The 23,904-nt window shown below is 38.5% G+C and overlaps 3 protein-coding genes across 6 annotated transcripts; all 3 read right to left on the reverse strand.

The window, feature by feature from the left end:
- Positions 1 to 1,824: 1,824 nt before the first annotated feature.
- On the reverse strand, positions 1,825 to 3,102 carry LOC121797267. The gene is made up of 2 exons (XM_042196029.1): positions 2,828 to 3,102; positions 1,825 to 2,361 (listed from the first exon to the last, which is right to left on the reverse strand). The coding sequence occupies exons 1-2, from the start codon at positions 3,000 to 3,002 to the stop codon at positions 2,108 to 2,110; spliced, it is 429 nt and encodes a 142-aa protein (XP_042051963.1). The 5' UTR covers positions 3,003 to 3,102; the 3' UTR covers positions 1,825 to 2,107.
- A 707-nt stretch (positions 3,103 to 3,809) lies between these two features.
- On the reverse strand, positions 3,810 to 9,215 carry LOC121811175 (long chain acyl-CoA synthetase 9, chloroplastic-like). Of its 3 annotated transcripts, XM_042211993.1 has the most exons (13): positions 9,031 to 9,215; positions 8,770 to 8,807; positions 7,676 to 8,134; positions 7,409 to 7,489; positions 6,940 to 7,218; positions 6,304 to 6,435; positions 6,007 to 6,180; positions 5,671 to 5,900; positions 5,389 to 5,506; positions 5,082 to 5,213; positions 4,859 to 4,993; positions 4,487 to 4,693; positions 3,810 to 4,136 (listed from the first exon to the last, which is right to left on the reverse strand). In XM_042211993.1, the coding sequence occupies exons 3-13, from the start codon at positions 8,117 to 8,119 to the stop codon at positions 3,972 to 3,974; spliced, it is 2,097 nt and encodes a 698-aa protein (XP_042067927.1). In that variant the 5' UTR covers positions 8,120 to 8,134; positions 8,770 to 8,807; positions 9,031 to 9,215; the 3' UTR covers positions 3,810 to 3,971. The 3 variants fall into 3 exon arrangements, with proteins under 3 accessions (XP_042067927.1, XP_042067919.1, XP_042067912.1); XM_042211985.1 differs by lacking the exon at positions 8,770 to 8,807; XM_042211978.1 differs by lacking the exon at positions 8,770 to 8,807 and having other exon boundaries at positions 7,676 to 8,142; positions 9,031 to 9,214.
- Positions 9,216 to 17,106: 7,891 nt separating this feature from the next.
- On the reverse strand, positions 17,107 to 21,448 carry LOC121811195 (small glutamine-rich tetratricopeptide repeat-containing protein-like). Of its 2 annotated transcripts, none has more exons than XM_042212004.1 (10): positions 21,315 to 21,448; positions 20,972 to 21,201; positions 20,456 to 20,492; positions 19,816 to 19,946; positions 19,367 to 19,433; positions 18,773 to 18,872; positions 18,465 to 18,628; positions 18,091 to 18,137; positions 17,954 to 18,004; positions 17,107 to 17,759 (listed from the first exon to the last, which is right to left on the reverse strand). In XM_042212004.1, the coding sequence occupies exons 1-10, from the start codon at positions 21,385 to 21,387 to the stop codon at positions 17,400 to 17,402; spliced, it is 1,260 nt and encodes a 419-aa protein (XP_042067938.1). In that variant the 5' UTR covers positions 21,388 to 21,448; the 3' UTR covers positions 17,107 to 17,399. The 2 variants fall into 2 exon arrangements, with proteins under 2 accessions (XP_042067938.1, XP_042067946.1); XM_042212012.1 differs by having other exon boundaries at positions 20,984 to 21,201; positions 21,315 to 21,425.
- Between the last annotated feature and the right edge of the window lie 2,456 nt (positions 21,449 to 23,904).

Consider the following 23,904-nt stretch of genomic DNA (forward strand, 5'->3'; position numbering starts at 1 on the left):
AAGGCTGTGAGACCTTAGCAGAGAGAGTTGTTGATTTAAATTATATGTACATATTATGATACTGAATTGAATAGTCCAAAGTGTAAATTACGTTAATTAGTCAGTCGAGGTGAAGTGTGTTTTTTAATTGACGCTTTATAGACATATGGATAGGGGTGGGTCGATACGATATATCGTATCGAAAACGTTGTATCGTATATCGTATCGAAAATATCGATATGAAAGAATTTCATATCGTTATCGTATCGAAAGTTTCGATATATCGAATTTTGATATATCGAACTTTCGATATGGAGGATATCTATATCGTTATCGTATCGATATTTCGATATATCGTACCGAAATTCGATATATCGAAAATATCGATATATATCGTATATTCGATATAAACGATATATCGTACCGAAATTCGATATATCGTACCGAAATTCGATTTATCGAAAATATCTATATATATCGTATATATTCGATATAAAACGATATATCGAAAATATCGATATATATCGTATATTCGATATATATCGTATATTCGATATAAAACGATATATCGCGGTATAAGGAAATTCATATCGTTATCGTATCGAAAACTTACGATACGGTATCGTTTCGTATCGAAAATTACGATATATCGAAAATCCGATAATTTTTCGATATTTTTCAATACGATACGAGCGATATATCATTTTTTCGATATTTTTCCCCAGCCCTATATATGGATAGCATGCACGAAAGTGTGACAAAATAATGTGGGCTCTAAAAGTTGTTTTGACTTGTGTAGCAAAGGGATCTCTTTAAGTATGAGATTTGAGATGAAAAGAATGTTAAAGGTGTTGCCTTTATTTTTTTTTCCACGAATTTTGTGGTAGATGATGATATATGGGAAGGGTCCCCTTTTTCACCAATTCTTTCCTCATATCTCACTATCTTTTTTTCTCTATGGAATTCTTTTGCACAAATACAAAGCATATGTAATTTAATATACATGCATGTGACATTGTGTGTGTGCAAGTGTGTGTGTGTTGCTCTACTATGGGACCCATACACCATTATTAACATTTTATGCATAGACAGGGTATACATTTATGAGTTAGTCCTGTGTAATTTTTAAAATAGTTGTAACTAAAATTACATTTTTGTGCTATTATTGATTGTTATTCTTTATTTCTCTAATTGATTTCTCCCCCCTCACAAAACCCGTTTGGGGGATTTATCTTTTAATGCATATATTTCAAACTGTATATATAATTGCAATTACCTATCTGAACTATATATTGACCTTCTAACAGGAATATCGAAACGACGTTGCTTTGAAACAAGCTCATTGTCAATTTGTAAATAGAAACATCACCTTATGGTATATGGCTAATTTGTCACAGTTCAGTTCCATCACTTCATTAAACTATAGTATGAATCAGAAAATTTAATAGGCCTCATATTATTAACTTAGGACAAATTTCATGTGGATGGATGCTCAAACAAGGTAGAATATATTCTAACAACAAAGATTCAACTAAATCAAGCTGTCTATTTAAATTTTGGTCAGAGAGAAACACACCTATATCAATAATGCCCAAAAATTGTGGTCCTGTCAGAATTGTGGCATACAAGCAATTTTGCACATGCATCCATCTATCCCATGTTATGATTCAAAATGTGTTATGAGTTAAGACATTAATAAAAAATCATAATTTCTTGTTTGTACAATCAACATGTTTCATCATCATGCATGGACTGAATTCTTGAAGATTAATCAGAAGAGGGCATAATTCAGCATAATATTGTTGTGGCCCTCTTGCTTCCTTGATTGATCATTTGAAGACCTAATAATTCAAAGTTTGTAACTTTCTTGAAGCTTCAAATTTTCACATACAAATGCACACATTAAACATAATACATCTATATGTATCACTTTTGCATGTTGTAGCTAGTAAAGACTAGAACTTTGCTCTTGTAATTAACCAAACTGACCTTTTTTTCTTGCAAGATGCAATTTTGACTAGATTGTCTCAATTATAAGTATGGTATGTAATCAATTCCTACATACAAATTTTATGGGTGTTATAGAGAAAAAAGGGAGGGTGTCTTTTTCTTTAATATTAAACCTCCTTTATTCTTTGGCCCTCTTCTTTGTCAGAATCCTTATCCACCCATATTTAACCTTCTCTCTTTCAAGATGCTTTGTGCCGACGTGGCCCTCGGCCGGTCTCTTCCGGTTGATGAGGTGGAGGAGGTTGCCAATCCGCCTCCGCCACCTCAACGAGCTGGTGTGCTCGATCACACTTTTGGTCTTTTCATCACTGGTTTTCCCTTTGTCCCATGAGGCAACACCATTTGCTTCGAACTTGATTGATATGAAAGAGTCTGAATTCATGAAGCATTATTCATTCTAAATTAACAAAGAACACTATATTGATTGCCAACCACATTAATGATATTTGTGACAAAAGGTGGTCTCGACTCTCAACATAGAATAAAGTTGGAATACTATAAAGATATTATTTGAAAATATTTAAATGAATAAAGAAAATGTATAGGGTTAAATTTTCATTATCTCATTCCCTAATAATAGTTATGTGTATTCATAAATTGGCTATAATTCATGAATACACATAACTATATCAAAAAAACATCACTAGTTTTTTCATGGAGCATGCATGGGATTAATTACACCAAACAACTCACCATCCAAAATATTTCACTAAAAAGTAAAAGTAATGCAACCATATTATTCATAAGTATTCAATTCTAATGATGCAATAGAATTGAATTTTAGTCAAGAAACAACCACCAAGAGAGACAGAGAGAGAGAGAGAGAGAGAGAGCTGACCTTGTGGGGTGTGGGATTTGTGGTGTCTAAGTATGTGGGATGAAGCAAAGATTTTAGGTAGGAAAATGTTAGTTTGTTTCTTAGAAGCAGCAGCCAATACTAAGAGCTTCTCATTCAAACACAAGGCACAAACTCCAACCACCATTTCTCTAGGATGAAAACAGCACTCCATCATTCTCTGTGTGTGTGTGTGTGTGATGAGGCAAGAATTCAAGAAATTAGTCTGGGATGCCTATATATTCAAGAATTAGTCTTGGATGCCTATATAGTGTGTGTGTGTGGGGGGGGGGGGGGGGAATTTGCATATATAAACAATTGAATGAGGAGTAAGTTGATACTTGATAGGAATGATTGGTCCTACAAATTTATAGTGATGTTACACTATTTAATTAGGTGGTGATTAAATAGGGTCATCATCCTTTTCAAACTACTTTGACTCATCCCATCCCAAAGTTGAATGTCACTACTTTTCTTCTCTAATTATTTATTGGTTAATTAGTAGCTTTTGGCTTTTTATATTTGTTCTTTAAATAGATTTTCTTTTGATTTTTTTAAGAAATTTTGTGTTCATTATCCACTTGTTAAAAAGAGAAGATAAGGTTTAGAATGAGTCCATTTTTGTATGTAAGTTCCAAGTGGCCATCACCCCATTCTCCATAACTGTAAAACCTCCGAATATAGTGAATTGTGGAAATAAATCGATGATTTTAATTATCATCATCATCATTGGCTTTAGTAGAAAAGAAAGATGAGATTTTTATGATAGAATCATACTCCATGAGACAAGCACATTGACAAGCAACGGAAGTGATGGAGAATATTACATTTGATTATTAAGAAGAAATAATTTTTATAGTGAATCACTAATTTTCATATTTTTGTTAGTTAAAAACTCAGTTATCACATATTGAAAATTCTGTAGCTATTTAATTTTCTTGAAATATTTAAGTTCTCACATGAAACCAAGAAAACACGCACAAGATTTTGGTGGTATGAAGAGAGCAAAGACCAGAAACAGTATTTTAGTACATGAAAGTGAGTTTTTTTTTCTGTTTGGAGAAATGAAGCAACAGAAAATTAAAGGATAAACACCTCTGCAAGATTGCTGTGAAATCTACAAAAAAGGGTATTTCTGAAAACTGGTTCATGAGTATAGCTTGGAAAGATCCTCAGAGAAGGTTTTCCTAATCACCTCTCTCTTGAGCTTCAGAGCAGCAGTGACGAGGCCCGATTCCGGCGTCCAAGCTTCAGACAGTACTTTGATCTTTGCAGGAACCTCAAACTTCTCCAATTTTGCTGCCTTTGCTTCCTGCATTCATTCACACCAATTTATATGGAACTGTTTCACTTAAAGGTGCTTACTCGTGGATAGAACAATTTTGAGCTTGTTTTTTTTCCATCTAGTCGTTCAAATATTCGACCATATGTTTTGTCAATCTAATCTATCAAAAACTCATGTGCCCTACATTGACTCGGGAAATGGTGTCACTTAGGGATGTGGTTGATAGAACAATTTTGACGTTGTTTGATCATCTAGTCCTTCAAATACTCGACCATATCATATATACCGCCAACCTAATCTATCACCTAAAGCGACGATCACTTGATAGACTCGATGGGAAATAGAGGATTCGTTCAAGACAAGAAATGGGGGAGTACCTTGAGGAATGAGTTGGAGATTTCCTTGAGAGTCTCTTCCTTTTGGCACAAGTCAGTAAAATCGGAATATTGAATTCCTTGTTTCGAAGCCCAAGCTTCCAATGCGTGTTGTGAAGCCACCACCAAAGCCACACAGTAATTGTATAAAGAATCAGCATGCACCATGATGTTTTCCACGTATGGGCAGACGATCAGAGCAGTCTCAACCTATGTTCCAAAGTCGTCAGTTGTCTGCCCCGACAAGGGATTGCATAGTCAATTGGGCAGAATAACACAAACATTTTAAAAAATCATGTGGAAGTTGGAAATTATGGGCAGACATTGTGTTATTTTTGGCAATTAACCCTTTCGAACGTTTAGTTTGTGCAGTACCTTCCCCAGGGATACGTATTCTCCATGTTGAAGTTTAACGATGTCCTTCTTACGATCAATTATCTCGAGGCAACCATCGGCATGGAACTGCCCAATGTCACCAGTGTAGAACCATCTTGTTCCTCTCTCATCCACCTTTAGGCATCAGATGAACAATCAGAGGCTATGAACAATCAGAGGCTTCTATTGGCACAGATGAAAGGTTAAACCACAAATATATTACCTTGTAAACTTCTGTTGTTTTCTCATCATTCTTAAAGTATCCAAGAGTAACATTAGGTCCACCGATGACAATCTCACCACGTGGCTTTGGAGTGTCGCTAATTAAATATCCACCTTCAGGCCAATCAATCAACTGAAAATTTGTTCAGATAATATCATTGAAAACATAGAAAGAATAACAGAAATTTCAAAAGAAAAAAGTAAATGCAAAGTATTTTTTATCCTTAATGTATTAGTCTTTACACAAGGATGACAAATCTCGTTTCATGCGGGTATCATCAAAGTGGATTAAGACTAGACGCAGTTACCTTAACAACTGAGCAAGGCAGAGGAGCACCAACACGACCAACAGATGGATCGTCGTATTCACTAAAAGTCCCACCAGCACAGGTCTCAGTAAGACCGTACCCTTGACCAATTGCAGCACTGAAGATAACAAACAAGTCGAAGTAGAGTGAATTAGTACATCAGATCAGCGAAAAAGGAAGACAAACTCTCATAGTCCAAATGAAGGATTAAAAACAATAATTCATTTCTGAGGGCTAATACATAAAATATTTTAATTCTTTCAAGCTTATAGAAATACTAACCCAAGACATATATTAATAAATCTTTGGGTGTCAGCAGATAGAGGGGCTCCTCCAGATAGTATGAAGCGAATACGACCACCCAAAATAGCTCGAACTTTTCTGAACACCAGAAGGTCCCATAGAAACCTCTCCAATCCCCAAGCCCCAAACCAACTTCCATTTATTGCAGACAATCGGCGAGAATATGCCAAATCGAATAGTGTCTTTGGGAGTCCACCAGTAGCATCTATCTGAAGTTTTACCAGTGGGTTTTAGTGCACACAAATTTACTCACAAAACTCATTAGAAACAAAAATGAAAGCACTTAATTTCCAGTTTGTATGAAATATTGCATACCTTTTTACGCACACCATCTCTAACACGATCAAGAATGGCAGGTACTGCTGCCAGAAGTGTTGGCATTAGCACCGACGCATCCCCTTTTGTACCCTTCTTTATCTTGTTTGAAGTATCGGTGAGAGTTAAAGGAGACCCATATCCTATCGAACTTCCAATGGCAGGCATAATATTCTACAGCAAAATGGTATTACGGAAAAAAATCATCAAGCAACAGACAAGCATATATGAGGTAAAAGTTAAAGGTGGGCAATTTGACTTTCAAAAATTAGTCAAGTACTTCAGAGAAGGCCATACCTCAGCTGCTAGTTCCAGAATATGGGCCAGTGGCAGGTATGCCAGATAAACATCATCTTGTCCTAGTCCGGGAACAATAGTCATCACAGCAGATAATGTAGCTAAAATATTACCATGTGTCATCATCACACCCTATTTGAACAGAAATGGAGATGGTGAAAGGAAAGAAGAGTCGGTTATATAAACGTAGGCATCTTCCAGATTGCATGAACAAGTATAATGTGTAATCATCACACCCTATTTGAACAGAAAAGGAAGGGGTGAAAGGAAAGGTAAGAGTTGGTTATATGAATGTAGGCATCTTCACAACAAACATATTAGAATTTTAAACTACAGTTGTGAATTATGAACTTCCTCAGAATGTCATATCTTCCTAACAAGTACAAATATAGAAACATGAGATGATACTTCCATAGGAATTACACATTAAATTTTTCTTTCTTCACCTGCGAAAACTGAGTCAAATACAAAATTAAAAAAAATACAGAATTCCAACGTCGTGATAATCATGATTCACAGGTGAGGCTCATGGAAACATATCACAGGAGGGTGAGCAATTACGAAAGCTCTGAACCAATAACATACGCCAACCTGATTGTGTTGCTCAAATAGCAAAAGTTGTATTCTCGTACTAACCTTGGGCATACCAGTACTACCACTCGTGTACATTATCACAGCAATATCAGCTGAAAGAGGTAACTCTGGATCAACTGGATTTTCGCGGCCCAGCTTCTCTACATCCAAGAATGAATTGACAGTCCACCCGCTGCTTCCAGACACCAGACTAACCAGTGAAGCATCTGACTGGAATTCATCATCCATGCATATAATACGCTTGACGGTGTCAAGTTGTCCACTAACGTTTGCTATTTTTTTCAGTTCCTTGTGTCCGCAGATCACAGTCGTGACTTCTGTCTAAAGAACACAATGCAAAATATAAGTGTCATGTCACCGACTCACCACAAAGGAAATTAACTAATAAAGTGAACAGACTAAAGCTGAATGTATTCAGCAATTTAGCTAGTACAAACATTATGGAAAAGGAGTTGCACATGCCCGTGCACATGTGTGTGTGTGTGTGAGAGAGAGAGAGAGAGAGAGAGACCTCATTAAATGAGTGACATAGTGCCTCTTCACCTAGAGATGCATAGATGGTCACAACTGTTATATTGCGCCTGAAACAAGCCTGATCGAAGAAAAATACAAATTATTAATTCGTTGTTTCGAATTATATTGTGATCAGTTATGTCAAGTTTAAAGCATACACAACCCACCAAATAGATAAATATAGAAGTAGTAATGGTGATATTAGTTGACATTCATGTCTTCACTTGATACAAGGGTTCAAACCCGAAAACAGGACACAACATACCTGCAGCGCAATGAACCATTCCTCACGTGTATCAGCAAAGATTGCCGCGCGTTCTCCCCTTTGATGTCCAAGTTGCACTAAACCAGAGGAGAAATGGCATACGGATTCAAAAGCTTGCCCATAACTTATCCACTCATATTCACCCAAATGGAGCTTCTCAAAAGACTTCCCACCAGATATCTCAACTGATCTTGCAATCAATTTCCGTGTCCCTAGCAATCTCCTGTTAGAATATTTTTGGCATGACTGCTCAAACAGCTCAGCAAGGGTCGTAATCCCGTCCCAGGCTGATTCGATGGGTGAAGTGAACCGGTAGTTTCTGATTGCATAACCATTATCTCCACCAACATCCGCAGGCAGACCCCTTTTTTTCTCCTTCTTCGTGCTACGCACCAGGAGCGTTAGCAGAAGTGGAATGATGGCACCGACATAATAAGGACCCATTCTTCAAAATGCTGCCTGAAAGCCTAAGGACATAGAATCAGAAACCTTTAAAGCCAAACAAGACTTTGTCAAGAAAACCTTTAATGATGGATTATCACAGAATGACAGGAAGCCTATCTAACAAGTAAAAATGCACCTGCAGCTGACTATTTCAAATGCTCGAGGAACGTTTACTTTTCATGATTGAGTATTTTTATCCTCATTACTAGCATTTCCTCAATCCTTCCCTTTCAATCCATCTTAGTAAATAATGGATTAAACTATGCTATTTTTATCAGTAGATGCTAATCCTCAAAAAGTAAACGCCCCCTGAATAGATTAGGTGTCGAAATAAAAAAGTCCAATGAAGTTACCCTCACATAAAGCAATTCTTACTATCCTGAGCAAGTAGCCTAATTTCCCAGATAAAAGTAATTTTCAGCATCACATCGTCTCATCTGTAAGGTCGGTTTCATTATAGATCAATAAGCCCTCAGCATTTATTAAAAAACCCATTCTTCCACAAATAGAAATCAATAACAAAAAAACCATCCAATAAAAAACGCCAGATCAAACACACAATTAAAAGAATCCAAAACCAGTGAAGTATACATCCCCAAAAAGTCAAATAAAAACGCTTCCATATCCAAATTGCTCGAGCATTCTCTCACCATTGAAGGATACAAATTTGAAAACTCCATTAGCTCCCCTAACCCTCCCGAGAGGATGAAACAAAACAAAAGGAAACAATCCCATATCAAGAAACTGAAAAACAAGGCATAAGCATTCGAAAAACACAAACTTTAGCAATCAAGATCATAACTTTTTACAAAATGCAATACAATCCATACAAATTCGAGTAACAAATGATCCCCATTAAGTGAAATCAATCTGAATTGGATGGCACAACAGGGGTAAAGAAACATCCTCACCTTCTAAACTGGGTTGGCGGAAAGAACAATGAATAGAGAGTGTCAAGAGGAGTGAGAGCGGTGGCAGTGCATGTTAGCGTGGATTCATCTTATTGCTGTGGGCTTTTTGGAAATTAGGGGGGTTTTGCGAGGTTTTATTTAGACCACACGCATTGAAATTTCAGTAGTTTTTTTTTTCTTGGCTGGATTTTTACTGAAATCAGCTGGATTTTGTGGATGGCATTTTATGGACTCGAAAGAATTGAATGCTACTAATCTGGACTAATTATTTTTAATTTACCTAGTATTACAATGACATGTTTCATTTTCCTAAGTTGATTGATAAATGCCTCAAAAAATACTCAATTCTCCAAGTTAGGTCATTTTTGTTCAAGTTAGAAATTTTCGGCTCTGACTCTTTTGATACATTTGGAGTCATTTCATTTGATTTAGAAATGAATTGATATGTATAAAAATAGTATGGCTATGAAGTGTAATTGCTGAGACATTTATTGATGATGATATCAAGTGTGTTTTTTTTATTGTAGTACTATTATTTTATTTTCGGAAAACACTACAGGTGTTTTAATTTAGATGTAATTACTAGTATTTGATGTATATATCACACATATTTGAAATAATAGTTGAGAAATCTAGAAGGTTGTGTACTGAAAACATAATTTGATACACGCGTTACTTGTAACATGTGGTTATAAATAGTACAGTACATTATAAAAATTATACTAGTTTTTTTATAAGATATAATTATTGTTACTATATGTTTTTTAAATTTAGTTTCCGTGGGTCAGCAGTGAACAGCTCATTCTTGAATTTAGGACATCTCCGGTGGCTTTCGCCCAGCAATAGCACAACCACAAACTCCTCCTGGCACATCATCAGCACTAAAAATTATCCTGCCACATCATTAGGACAAGCAAATAGTCCGGTAATAGCCTAGTCACATCACCCCTAATTATATAAAACAAATAATTGACAATCACATAAAATACGGAATTAAATGTACGACACAGATACGGGAAAATTCAATAATATTATTTAAATTAAAAAAAAGTACAATAAAAAATACATTAATTTAAAAAAAATTACATTAAAAAATACATTAATTTAAAAAATTACATTATTTAAAAAAAACAAGACCTCCGCCTCACTCCTCGTCTCCGTCGCCCCCCTTGCCACCGTCACCGTCGCCGCCGCCTCCGTATCTGCCGGAACCCCCCGGTGCCCCCCGGTCTTCAAATCGTCACGCATGCTCACGAGCATTGCGTGAAGAAAACTCTTCTCATCGGGGTCCGTCGTCGTCCGCCATTCGGCTAACGTCTTGGCCATCTGAGCGCGCGTTTGTTGACACGTGAAGAATTTGAGATCCTCTGTCGACTGGCCAAGGGGGATGCCGACTGTACCTCCTGGGACCCCCCGGCGCCTCCCTCCCTCGCCTCCCGTTGCGCCCGCCTTTGACCAACCGGACGAGTTTGGCGAGCGAACGATGGCGGGGACGGGAGCTCCTAAGCACCCTCGGGGAGGTCGTGGGAACCGCCGGTGCTGCCGCTGTAATCACCGGTATAGTTCAGTCGTTGCTTCTTCGGCCAGCCAGCATCAACACCTGCTCGGAACTTCTCGGAGTCGTTCAGCACCTCGTAGCAGTTCCAGTAGGTGAACTTCTTATACAACCCGGGTTGGGGGAAGGCTTTCTCCGCTATCCTCCTGCAGTCATCCTCCGTTTGACCACTGCTCTGCATGCGAAGGGCGTTGGCGTACAAGCCCGAAAATCGGGAGACCTCAGCCCTGATTCGGTCCCACCCCTTCCGGCACTCCTCCCCGGTGCACGGCCTCCCCTCCGGGCAAAATCTCATGTAGGCTGCAGCAATTTTGGTCCACATGTTGATGATCCTTTGATTGTTCGAAGTCAGAGGATCATCACAGACACTCACCCACGCCTTGGAAAGCGCGATGTTCTCCGCGTCCGTCCACTTCATCCGCACCGAGGGGTCGTCCTCAACCGACTGCGACGACTGGCCGACCCTCTTGTCCTTCCCCCTGCCCTTCTTCTTTGCGGGGCCCCAACCCCGCCCTACTCCCTCCGTTTGAACGGGAGTTTCCGGAACACCGAGAAGATCAAACCCCAACTCCTCTAAGGAGAAAGTCTCATATTGCGTGAACTGCGCCTCCGTTGGGGTTGATGTGTGCGAAGAGTCAGTCGAAAAATAAAACTGGGGCGATAGACGTTTCCCCTCCCCCCCGGCGTCCCCTGCATCCCGGGTGTCCACCCCGGCATAGCCAGTACACCCCCGGCATACTCCCCCCGGGTGCCATCTCGGGCATCATCTGCTGCCACGGGTACATGTTGTAGTACCCGGGCATCGGACCCCATCCACCTCCCACGGGTACCGGGGGAGTTTGAGACCCGCTCGTCACTGGAATACCTTCGTTGTTGTTCTCCATTTCGCGTTATTGATCTTTTACAGAAATTAAGATAGAGGGAGTACTCGTTAAAACAAGTGGTGTGAATGAAAATGACGTGCAAATCGCGTATATATAGTGTTTCGAAAATTTTAAAAAAAAATTAAATTCGCTCGCCGAACGCTCGCCTGCAATGGCGCTCGCCGGTTCCAATGGTTCGGCGAGCGGACCGGCGAGCGCTAGCCGATTTTTTTGCCGAAATGGCGCTCGCCGGTTCCAATGGTTCGGCGAGCGGACCGGCGAGCGCCGAAAATCGGCTAGTCGGCCCGCTCACCGCCATTGGAGATGCTCTTATGGGGTAAAAGCATGGACAAAAATAGTTAACTGGAACTTTGTACAAAAAGGTACCACGGTAAATCATGTATAGACCAGTGGCGGACGCAGGATTTTGATGTTGGGGGTCCAATATATTAATAATAATTGTTCGTTTTTTTTATGTCGGCATAGCCAAAAGTTACGACAATGATGCGAATGAGATGTGTTATGAAATAGAAATAATTAAATGATATGAAAACTTAAGATATGTATATATTTAACTTTTTTTTTAATTATGAGTAACTTTTGAAATAAGTTAAATAGTGAAGTATTAATATGAGATTTTTTTGTGTATAATAGTGGTAGAAAAATAGAAAAAATATGACAAAAATAGCAAAAAAATGAAATTATCAATTATGAATAAATTTTGAAATATGTTAATTAATGAATTACTATAAAACATAAAATATTTTTATGAATAATAGCTATGAGAACAATGCAAAATATTGTAAAAAGACAAATTTAAAAATATAAAATAACTCAGGTTGATGGAATCGAACAAGGGTGGTAAAACTTGGTAGACCTTGCACCTTACCACTTGCACTACTAAGCGAACATATAGGTCTGATGATTAAATAATATATAGAGTCATCTACAATTGTTGGAACCCCAAGACCCTTCTTAGGTCCGCCAGTGGTATAGACCAATGAATAGCCAAATTTTGTAACTTAGTCAATTCTAATAGTATTTTGCTAGTACTAGAGCATCCATTGCAAGTACTAGAGCATCCACGATGGATGCCCTAGTGAAATCCCTAGTGGTTGCCACATCAGCATGCCCCTTTTTCTGCAATGGTGGAGCCCCAGTGATGACCTATCTATTATCCTTTTTTTTCAATTTTAATATTATTGTTTTTTAATTTTATTTTTAATTACTAAAATACCAAAATATATTATATTAAACACCACAAATGCAAAAAAACTACATTACTTAATTAAAAAAACTACATTACATCATACTTAGCTAAAAAAACTACATTAAACTAAATTACTAAATTAAAAAAACCTAACTAGTCATCTAAATTTAACTTCTTGCTCAAATTCTTGATCATCCTCTCAGTCCTCTGTCTTTTTTCCGAATCGGTTTCCTGATGAAGGCTGTTTTGGGCGTCAAGTATAAACCTATACTCAACCACCTCGCAAAAACCTCCGAACTCCTCAATCGCTGAGGCCATGAGCTGAGCTGACGGAGGAGGCGCAGCTTGCGGGGGAGCCGATCCAGACGCCACCGTCTTCGCCTTCCCTTTGTCCTGGGCTTTGGCAGCCTTGGTGCCAATGGGACGTCTAAAAGTAGACGTAGGCATGTCGGAACTCCCTTCCGGCTCAGCGTTCAAATCCACAGGAGATGGGCCGCTGCTCGTGTAACCGTCAGTGGCGGTGTTCTTCGTCCGCTTCGCAGCCGAGGATCCAACCGGTATCCTTCCGTTGAACTTCGCCTTGTCCTTCAAGATCAGCCAAACATTGTACATCTTGAACTGTCCGAACTGCGAATGGTACCCGGACATCGACTTCTTGAGAACATCATCCATGTTCTCACCGCTGCCCCTTGCGTCCCTGTTCCTGTTGTTAGGACTGGCAAATCGTGCGGATTTGGTCGTTATCGGGTCAACCTTATAACGACCCAACCCAATAAGGCCTAACCTGAACCCGACCTATTAAGGAAACCGTAAATCCGAACACGAACCCGACCTACTACCTTCAAATCCGAACAAAACCGGCACCTGACACGAACCCGTTATCGACACGATATAATATGGGTTGACGCAACACGATAACGACCCGAACATGATATTACACGATCAAACCTTAATTTTTAACCTAATTTACACAATTAAAATTCATTTTATACTATTTAAACCTAATTTATAAGAAATTAAAAAATTAAAGTAATATATTTTTTAAAAATAATAATATTATTTCTTAACAGGTTACCCGTATCCGACCCGCATCCGACCCGAACCCAACCTGAAATTATCAGGTTCTTAATGGGTCAACCCGATAAGGACACGGACCCAATAAGACTTAACTCCAACCCAATAATTTCGTGCAGATTCGTGTCGGATTATCGTGTCGTGTCGAAAATTGCCAGCCCTACCTGTTGTAGATATAGCAGAAGTTGTTGGCTTGGAGCTTGATCCGATCCCAACACTTGTGCAGCTGAACCTTGGTCCGCTTGTACGCCCAAATCGGTTTCACCTCGTTGTATCTGGCCTCAATGCTATCCCACATCCTGGACGAAGTATGGTTGTTGGCGCATATCGAATCCTCCGATATATCGACCCAACACTGAGCCACCTTCACGTATTCCTCCAACTCGTAGTCAGTACGCCCTATTGCGTACTCTTCGTTGGGCGCGTTGGATGGGAGTGGGACTGGGACGGATGGCGCATTTTCCTTCCCCGCCATTTTCTTCTTCCTCCTCGGCGGCTCAGGGGTAGGAGGTTGCCCACAACTAGGCTCCATGTCCTCAACCCGATACGCGTCAGTGTTGAAGAACGGATCGAACTCAGAGTCTGAAACGTAAGTGGACCCTATAGATCCAGGCGTCTCGACCCGGTAGTCTTCGTGGCCGGGCCACCGGGCGCCGACGCCACCTCCGCTGCCAAACATCGACATATCGTCGTCGACACAATAGGAGTTTGGGAATTGACTCGGATCCATTCTTAAAAGTGTGAAAATGAGAAAATAGAAGATAAATTGAGTGGAGTAAAGAGTATTGGTCTGTGAAAAGTGAATGAGGATTGGGTATTTATAGCGTTTAATTAGGGTTTAAAGAATTAAAAAAATTTAAAATTAAAAACGCAAAAAATGAACAGATCGGGCTCAGGCGCGGGGCTGCAATGGATGCCTGATCGGGACGACCGATCTTTCAGTCGTGCAGCTCGGGCTCGGGCTCTTGCAGTGGATGCCCAGCGACACCCGAGCCCGATCTCAGGCGATCGGGCGTGAGATCAAGCATCCACTATGGATGCTCTTAGTAGAATAAACCTTGAAATTTAAATGTTTTTGCAAGTAACTTACGGCCAAAAATTTTGGTGAAATTATATAAGCCCCTTTCGGCTAGACATCACCAAACCGAACCGGCCTGGCTGAACCGGCCCGGAACCGTCACCGGCGGTTCCGAACCGGCCCGGAACCGTCACCGGCGGTTCCGAACCGGAACCGGAACCGTCGGCGGCGGTTCGAACCGTGACCGGAACCGGCGGTTCCGACGGGCCGGTTCAGGTTCAAGAAATTTGCGAACCGTAACCGGCGGTTCCGAACCGCCGGTTCGCCGGTTCCGACACCTTTTCAGGCTACCACCGGCCTGTACGTAGCCTTTTCAGAAATCGCCGGTTTTCGTCAGAAAACCGTTGACGAAACCGGCGGTTTCTGACCAAAAACTGGCGGTTCCGCCGGATTTCAAAATTTTGAAATTTGAAATTTGAATTTTTTTTCTTTTTTCTTCTTTTTTTTAATCACATTTTTCCCCTATAAATACCCCCTCCTCTTCATTTTCTACTTATCTCATTCTTGTGTTGATAAGAATTTCTCTCTCAATCTCAATTTCTCTATTCTCCATCCTCATTCTCTCAAGTTGTTTACGTTATTTGCGCTCATAATTTACTCACGTTGTTCTTGTTCATGTTATCATATTCACATAAACACTACTCTCTATTCTCTACTTCCAATTTTCATAATATCATGTCTTCATATCGTCGTGGTGGTGATCGGGGCAACGGTAAAATTGCAAATTACAACGGTAAAATTGCAAAATACAACTTTAAAATTACAAATTACAACTTAAAATTTACAAATTACAACTTAAAATTACAAATTACAACTTCAAAATTGCAAATTACAACTTATTACTTAACATTACAAATTACAACTTTAAAATTACAAATTACAACAATTACAAATCGAAAAATTTAAATACAAGTTACTTACAACAATTACAAGTTACAACAATTATAAATCGAAAATTTTTAATATAAGTTACAACAATTACAAGTTACAACAATTACAAATTTACAACTTACGAGTCTGACGATGAAACGAACTCCCGCCATCAGGGTGGTATATTCATCCGAGTCTGACGATGAAATGAACTCCCGCCATTTTAAACTATAATCTGATCCTCATTCATCCAGATTCCATATATAAATTTGTGTTCCAGTACTATCTGCCCCAAAGATACCCATTACCCACTTTTTCACCAATAAGATACTTATCAAATGAGGATTATCTTTTAATGATCTTCTAAGTCTTTTTTGTCAACACTTGTCAGTTGTAAATTTGTAATTATTGTAACTTGTAATTGTTGTAACTTATATTTAAATTTTTCGATTTGTAATTGTTGTAACTTGTAATTGTTGTAAGTAACTTGTATTTAAATTTTTCGATTTGTAATTGTTGTAATTTTAAAGTTGTAATTTGTAATGTTAAGTAATAAGTTGTAATTTGCAATTTTGAAGTTGTAATTTGTAATTTTAAGTTGTAATTTGTAAATTTTAAGTTGTAATTTGTAATTTTAAAGTTGTAATTTGCAATTTTACCGTTGTAATTTGTAATTTGAAGTTAGTAATTTGTATCAATAAAATTGTATTTGTAATTTAAATCTCTAAAATTGCTTTATTCTAATTTTATTTATGCAAATATATTTACATTTTTTACTTGAATTACATATTTATAATGAAAAAAAATCAAAACGAACCGCCGAACCGACCGAACCGGCCCGGAACCGGCCAATCACAGGCGGTTCCACGGCTCACTTGAACCGGCGGTTCCACGGTTCACGAACCGGAACCGCCACACCTTGGCCGGGCCGGTTCAGGTTCATCAATTTATTGAACCGGAACCGACGGTTCCGAACCGTGAACCGCCGGTTCCAGAACCGTGGTGACGTCTACTTTCGGCTAGTGGGATAATTGTGACCAAATTCAAATTTTATGATTTTCCATGTTATTTTCAAACTTGTGAAGAATTTGACCAAGTTTGTAACTTTCAAACAATTTATTTTTTTACAAAATAAACCAAAATCATAAGCTTTCGCCCATTACAATCCTGAAACGGCATTTAGAAAATAATCTCTTTTTTCGAGAAAAGTTAGTTTCGTAAATGACATGATGGAAACACATTTGAAGGTTTGAGGAAATTAAAATAAAGCTCTATTTTTATAATGTTATTTACAACTTAATTTAATACAATCAACAAAGAGAGACAACTCACAAGATGAAACACATTTAAAGGTTTGAGAAAATTAAAATAAGGCTCTATTATTATGTTTTTACAACTTAATTTAATATAATCAACAAATAGAGACTAAGTAGAAGTGAGGGCTTGTCAGAGCCACAACTTAATTCAATTATTGTTGGATTTATAATTCGTTTGTTAATTAATACATTTCCCTCGAACAAACTGAAAACATTTGCCCATATAAACAGATAATTCAAAATTTCAAATTTACCTGAATTTGCATTATACATCCAGCAACCAAGATTCTGCTCCTGCGCAAATCTATTGAGTAGAGCTGCAGTAGGGTTCTCAAAATAAGTCAAAAGTAGAGATCGAGTTTGAGGACTGTACAAGCGTTTGTTCGAGCAGTAAATTGTTGTCTTAGCTCGGGGCTGGTCTTCCATTGTTGTTATCTTGTTGATTCCCATTGGGTGATGCTCCAGAGAACATCCCCATCATAGACCTGAAAGCACCAGATATTTCCTCGGGCAGTTCATTGACGTCGAAATTTACATTGCCATCAACTCTGACTCCTGGCTCGTTGTGTGGACCAGCTTGACTCGCTCCCTCAGGCCCATCTTGGAACATGTTGCCAGTAATATTCATCACCATGCTAGTGATATCAGGGGGAAAACCGTTCATGTTGAAAGGCATGGAAAACGGAGGTGCTGATGTGGAACTACTTCTTGGTCGACCTTCATGTTGGTGGCTCGACTGTCCATGACTCGTTGAGGTAGAACTCTGTGAAAGGGAGATAAGCTATAAATGAAGTTTGGAACTATTGCTCATATTTAAAAAAGTAAGTTGAAACTGTCAATATGTTGTTTGATGTTTTATTCCCAGCGAGTTTTGCTCTGTAAGAACCATCTTTCAGAAATATCAAACAACCGTCGCAAATATGAAATTTTATATCTCGCTTCACTAGTATTAAGTACCTGATCAGAGCCTGCCCTGTGTTGCTCGTCTTTCAGCTTCATTTCGGCAACCTTAAGAGTAAGAAAATAAGAATGATATTATAACCATATTTAAACACTGATAAGTCCTACAATATCAATAGCATATGTCAACTAACCCGGATATTTTCTTTCACTGAATCATTATTAGGTTCCAGCTGCAAGGCTGCCAACAAGACAATAATTCTATAAGATTCCACTTTTGCATGCCATACATCTTCACAAGGTCAACTTATATGATCTCAACTAACATATTCACAGAACAATTACATAACGGCAGGTACATAACATCATTTGATGTCTGAAACAATATTAAAGGTTTTGTAAGAGTTAGTTCCATACTATTCCATCTAAAGCTTATGTAAGAAAAGTATGTCACCTATTGAAACTGACAGAAGAGTCTAGAGCAACTGAGATGTAACTGATCTGATAAAAATCACAGTTTACTTATTCAACTTGAAAGGAAAAGTTTTCTTCAATTAAAACCGCCAACCTTTTGAAAATCCTTTATCAATAGCATCCCTGTACTTCCCTTGAGCATAGTAAACAAATCCTAGGCGACTATAAGCCTTGCTATAATTTGGATTGATCTCTATGGATTTCAAACAATCTCGAACTGCTTCATCATATCGCTGAATCTGGGTATATGCAGCTGCCCTGAAAAATATTAGGTAAGCGCTAAGGACTTGAAAAACCCAACAATACATGTGACATATTGACAAAATTAGGACGTCATTTAATGGTATGAAGGCTGAAGACATAGAATAGATAACTTCTAATCTACATAAATATGATACTGACCTGTTGCAGTAGTAAACAGCATTGCCTTCACATAAAGCAATAGCAAAAGTATATAATTCAATTGCTTCTGTGTAGAGTTTAGACTGCATGGCCTTGTTACCTAAGAAGACATCCCAAACAAAGATAACACTAAAATCTCTGGAAACAAAAAAAACAGTATTTTTTATGATTACCAAAAACAATTATTTTCCTGAAATACAATAGTTGTTTCCATATGTTGTCATTGATAAAGATTTTTCTTATTTTCCCTAATCAATTTTACAACTCCATTATGTATTTTAAAGTGGAACATCTAGTAACCTAGCAGTTGCTAGAGCATCTAAGTCATAGTTTTTATGTACTAACTACTAACACTAGAGGGGGTCAAGGGGTTCCCACCCAATGGCACTCCGAAATATTTGATTGCCTTAACTTTTTCCAGAATTCTCACACATGTATCCTTTTGACTTTGATCAACATATGTTTTCTTTACAATTACATTATTGCAGAATCATGTAGTTAAGAAACATGGGACCATGGCATATTCGTTTCATTTTACATTGTTGACAATTGTGTATCAAAGCCTTTTGCTTGAAAAATATCAAGTGTAGGTACCTTGTGTTTTGAAGGTCTCTGCCAGCATTTTCTGATCAAAAGTTTGACGCCCTGTTGTCTGCATTTCCTGCTAACACCAAGAAACTAATATGCTATCAAATGAATCACCAAAACCTATATAACTATATTGGCTCACTCATCTGATGTTGTCGATAAGACGGCGCGACAGTGAAGAAATGTCTAGTACATGCCTCATATAAGTACTATATAAGCGGACAAGATTCCCACTTGATAAGTTGACATCAACAAAATAAACGAACTTGGTCAAGTGACATCACTGACATGCATGACAAAAAAAAACTCGGCCAAGAAAAGGCTAGTGAAGCATTAAATGGGAGCTATCAGCTATCTACGCTTCCCACATCACTAATTCTGAATCAACACACCATGTACAATGATGCAAACTTAAAACTATAAATAGTTTCCCTATCAAGTTAAGCACCTCATACCTGCACAGCATTATGAAACAGGTATGTTGCTCTATCAAGCTCGATCTGATCATCATTCCCATCAGGCATTCTTCTGAAATAGTGGATGTTTTCAAGAGCACCAAAAAACTGACCAAAAAGTTCATCTTTTCCTGTTAATTTAAAATAGAGTGTTATCCTTTATCGGAAGAAATCATTTTTAACTTATAAGGGAAAATAGACAACTGATCCCTGCTATTTCCATTCTCAAGCACCAACCAACTTAAGGACAACTAGGTGAAAAAAACATCCTTGCATAGATGGCAAACATAAAGATATATCTGGTATTCTATCCTTGTCTCCACACCTTCATTGAATCGACTTAGTCAAGTCTAAAGGCTAAAGCAGCATAACTAATATTCAGAATGCTGAAATATACACGTAGTGTGACACTTATGCCACAGGTCTCATTTCATCAAAAGCAATTGGTTCCCAATAGGACTGAAAATTTATTACACCCCCAATGTACGAGTACCAGTAGTCAGTACTAACGGAAAGGTGGATAAGGAGATAAAATCTTTATCACACTCCAATAACAAGGGTATTTCCTATATTGCTCATACGAAATACATCCATAAAAACCATATAATCAATCTACATAGGAAAAAGTGTTACAGCCTACCAAGTGAATGTGGTGGCTCTCTTGTTCTGTCCTTATCCTGAAATAGAACATCATAGAATTAGAGCCAGCCATTACATAAAATAGCACAAGAAGATCAAATGAAAATACCTATTACCTAACTCCCGCTCCAACGGCCCCACCAACCAGGATAATTAACAACGTAAAACTAACACTTAGAAGATAATTGTTGAGCACTGAGAACATCAAGGAAATATCAAGTCTCTGCTAATTGCCAAACTTAACAGAGGCTTTTCCCAAAAAAGGCAAACACATAGATTTCTACCTTCCAACAGGTTGTGTTTTGATTATCTAGATCAGTACAATGGATTTAGGAGACTCTAATCAAATGACTTAACATCATACCTATCCAATTTTTAACCTTATCAAATAAGGTAACTAGTTGTGTCGTGCAAAAAAACGTGTGGATAGATAAAATGTACAGTTGCAATTCAGTCAAAACCTAAACACGAACAATCACAATTCCAAATATCACAAGCAATAAAGTAAGAAGAGGACCGATGATTGTACTCTCGCATCCTTCCCACTAGACGAAGTCGGCGCCTCGGAATCAGAAACACCATTATTACCGATACACCTCCCAGATTCTTCTCTAGAGCTGAAAATGTCGACTAACGAATCACAATTCGACTGACTATCGATTGAAGACTGATCAATCTTAAAAACCTCCGCCAAGCATTCCTTTGCAACTTGAAGAACTTCATCGTCAGCTCCGTCCGACAGCTCAACTGTGTATATTCAACAAATAATGTTATAAAACCTTGTTCAGCTCAACACAATTATTGATTATTGATCGAGAAGTGAAACGCAAGCACGTGTAAGCGGCGGCGGAGAGAATTACCGGAGTTGAGGAAGTGGAGGAAGGAACGGGCGATGCGGGTGGAGAGAGGGGAATCGGTTTTCAGATTCGCCATTGGTAGACAGTGCAAACCTTAGCGCAAGTTTGTTTTCACTTTTTATAAAGGCTTGTTTGTAAATTATTCACACGCTAGGAATAATACTATTAATACTAATATAAAAATTATAGTGTTTTAATTTAGGAATAGCAATTTTTAAAAAAAATTACTAATTTTTTTCATACTTCAAATTTGACAAATAATATTATAAACTTTGATCGGGATGTCAATTTCCTACCGACTATAGATTTAGGGTTCTGGCTTGTTAAAATGACATGGAAGACAGGTAATAATTTAATTAACGACGTGGAACATCACTTAGAGCATTCGCAATGGTGCTCGGCCGGGGGAGACCACTCACCCCAGCCGGACGAGACCACAACGAGTCGTTGTTGCGAGTGACTCACCAACCACCATAAAGAGCATCTCATCGCGGAGGCCACTACTCGGTCTGTAGAGCCGACGTGCCCGTGTGGAACTATTGAACACAATATAAAGATGCTTCGCATGCATTTCAGACGTGCAAACGAAGATATCCAAAAGTTAAGCGGTCTCTTCAACAATGAAATGAGGCAGATCGGTAGATCGAGCGAAGCCAACGTTTTGGCGGTGGCCATGCTTCTCTCCAAACTGACACCCATAGAGCCATTAAAGCATATCAGTACTTGGAAAAAGGTTTGCCATGATAAATGGACGGGTGGAATCGAATCCTCCTCGGGCCCCACCTCCATACAATCGATGTCGCGCACCAATCTCGACGAGGATGAGGTCGCAAGCCAGTTCGCAGGAGCTCATTTACATGGTTTTGACGCTAGTGCAAGCGGTTCCGAAATCGGTTCGCGGCGTCGTCCACTTGGGACGAAGGCGGCAAAAGCTAGCCGCAGACGAGGACAAGCCCAAACGGCCCCCAAGCTCCACCCCTCCCCCACCTCCTTATCCGAGTATTTTATGCGGATATTTTGAACCAAGTACTCCACATGGAAACTAGACGAATGAATCCGCAACAAACAAGTTGTGCATGGCCAGATGATTGAAGCCTTCCAATGTCAATGGGGTATCATACTAGTACAATAGTTTTCAATTTTTAAGATTTAAATTTTATAATTTTTAATTATTAGAATTTAAATTATGCAATTTTAAATTTATATTAAATTATGTAAGTTTTAATATTTAGGAATTTGTAATGACATTTTCAGATTTTTAATGAAGTTTTATTATTAATGAAATGTTTTTATTAATTGTATTTTTTAAATTAAAGAATAGAATAGTGGGATAAATTATTGTACGTATTCTCTCTTAGTCAAGAGATAGAATAAAAAAATGTTTAAAGTGGCGTGGGGTCTATAAATATTTAAGACTACTTCCATCGGTGACTATGTCACCAATGTCACCCATATAAGACAAAAAAGCCATAAATAAAAATAATTATAAATGAAATTCAATGGCCCAACCCTCCCATTTCAATGTCACATGGCCTTGGCAAAAAGTGGGAGTCAAGGACACATGTCATCTTCTTGTTGGATGTGGGATATTTAATTAATTTTAATTTTCTTTTACTACTTTAATTTGTTAGTATTATTTTATTCAATTACTTATATATATTTTATTGTACTTCTTTTATTTTAATTACTTATATTTTTTTATTATTTTATTGCTAGCTTTTTTTTCACTCTTCATTTGTATTTTGGTTTGTTTATTTCTATTATCGCCTTGTATATTTTAATGTGTGTAATTTATTATTATATTGTGCTTTAATTATTTGAATATCTAATATTTTCTGTTTTAAATTTGAATCATATACTTTTTTATTATAATTTTTAGAAATTATTTAATATATCTAAATTAATTATAAATCAAAATATTAATATAAAATATATGAAAAAGAAAATATTTAATTGGGTTGGGTTGGGGTCACTGATGGAAGTAAAAAAGTTGATGTGGGTTGAATTAAGAGCATCCACAATAGCGCCTAGCGCACCGCCTAGCCGAGCGTCGGCGCTAGGCGGTCTATTGCAGCCGCCCAACGATTTTCGCGAAAAAAAACCACCTAGCGCTCGGCGGTTCCGTGGCGCTAGGCGGTGCGCTAGGCGATCCGCTAGGCGCTATTGCAGCGTCCGGATCGCCTAGCGCACCGCCTAGCGCGAATTTTTATTTTTTTTTTGTTTCCGGCAGGAGTCGGCGCGCAAGGACGTGGAGCGCGCATTTGGTGTGCTCCAGTCTCGATGGGCGGCAGTTAAGGGGCCAACGCGTTTGTGGCATGTCGACTGCATTGCAGATATAATGTACGCCTGTATTATCATGCACAACATGATTGTCGAAGATGAAGGTGGACAACTGACTGATTGGGCCAACGATGATAATGAAGCCGGTCCAAGCCACGGCGTGGCTGCCCCCAACGTACGGAGTGGGGTACCTCACGATGAAGACGGCCGCCTCCAAGCACATGCCGACATGCGCCAAACGGAGGCTCATATTCGACTCCAAAAGGATTTAATTGAAGAGTTATGGGCGCGGAGGACTGCACGGCAGTAGTTT

The sequence above is a fragment of the Salvia splendens genome, chromosome 1 (assembly GCF_004379255.2).
Source record: "Salvia splendens isolate huo1 chromosome 1, SspV2, whole genome shotgun sequence".
NCBI classification, from domain to species: Eukaryota; Viridiplantae; Streptophyta; class Magnoliopsida; order Lamiales; family Lamiaceae; genus Salvia; species Salvia splendens.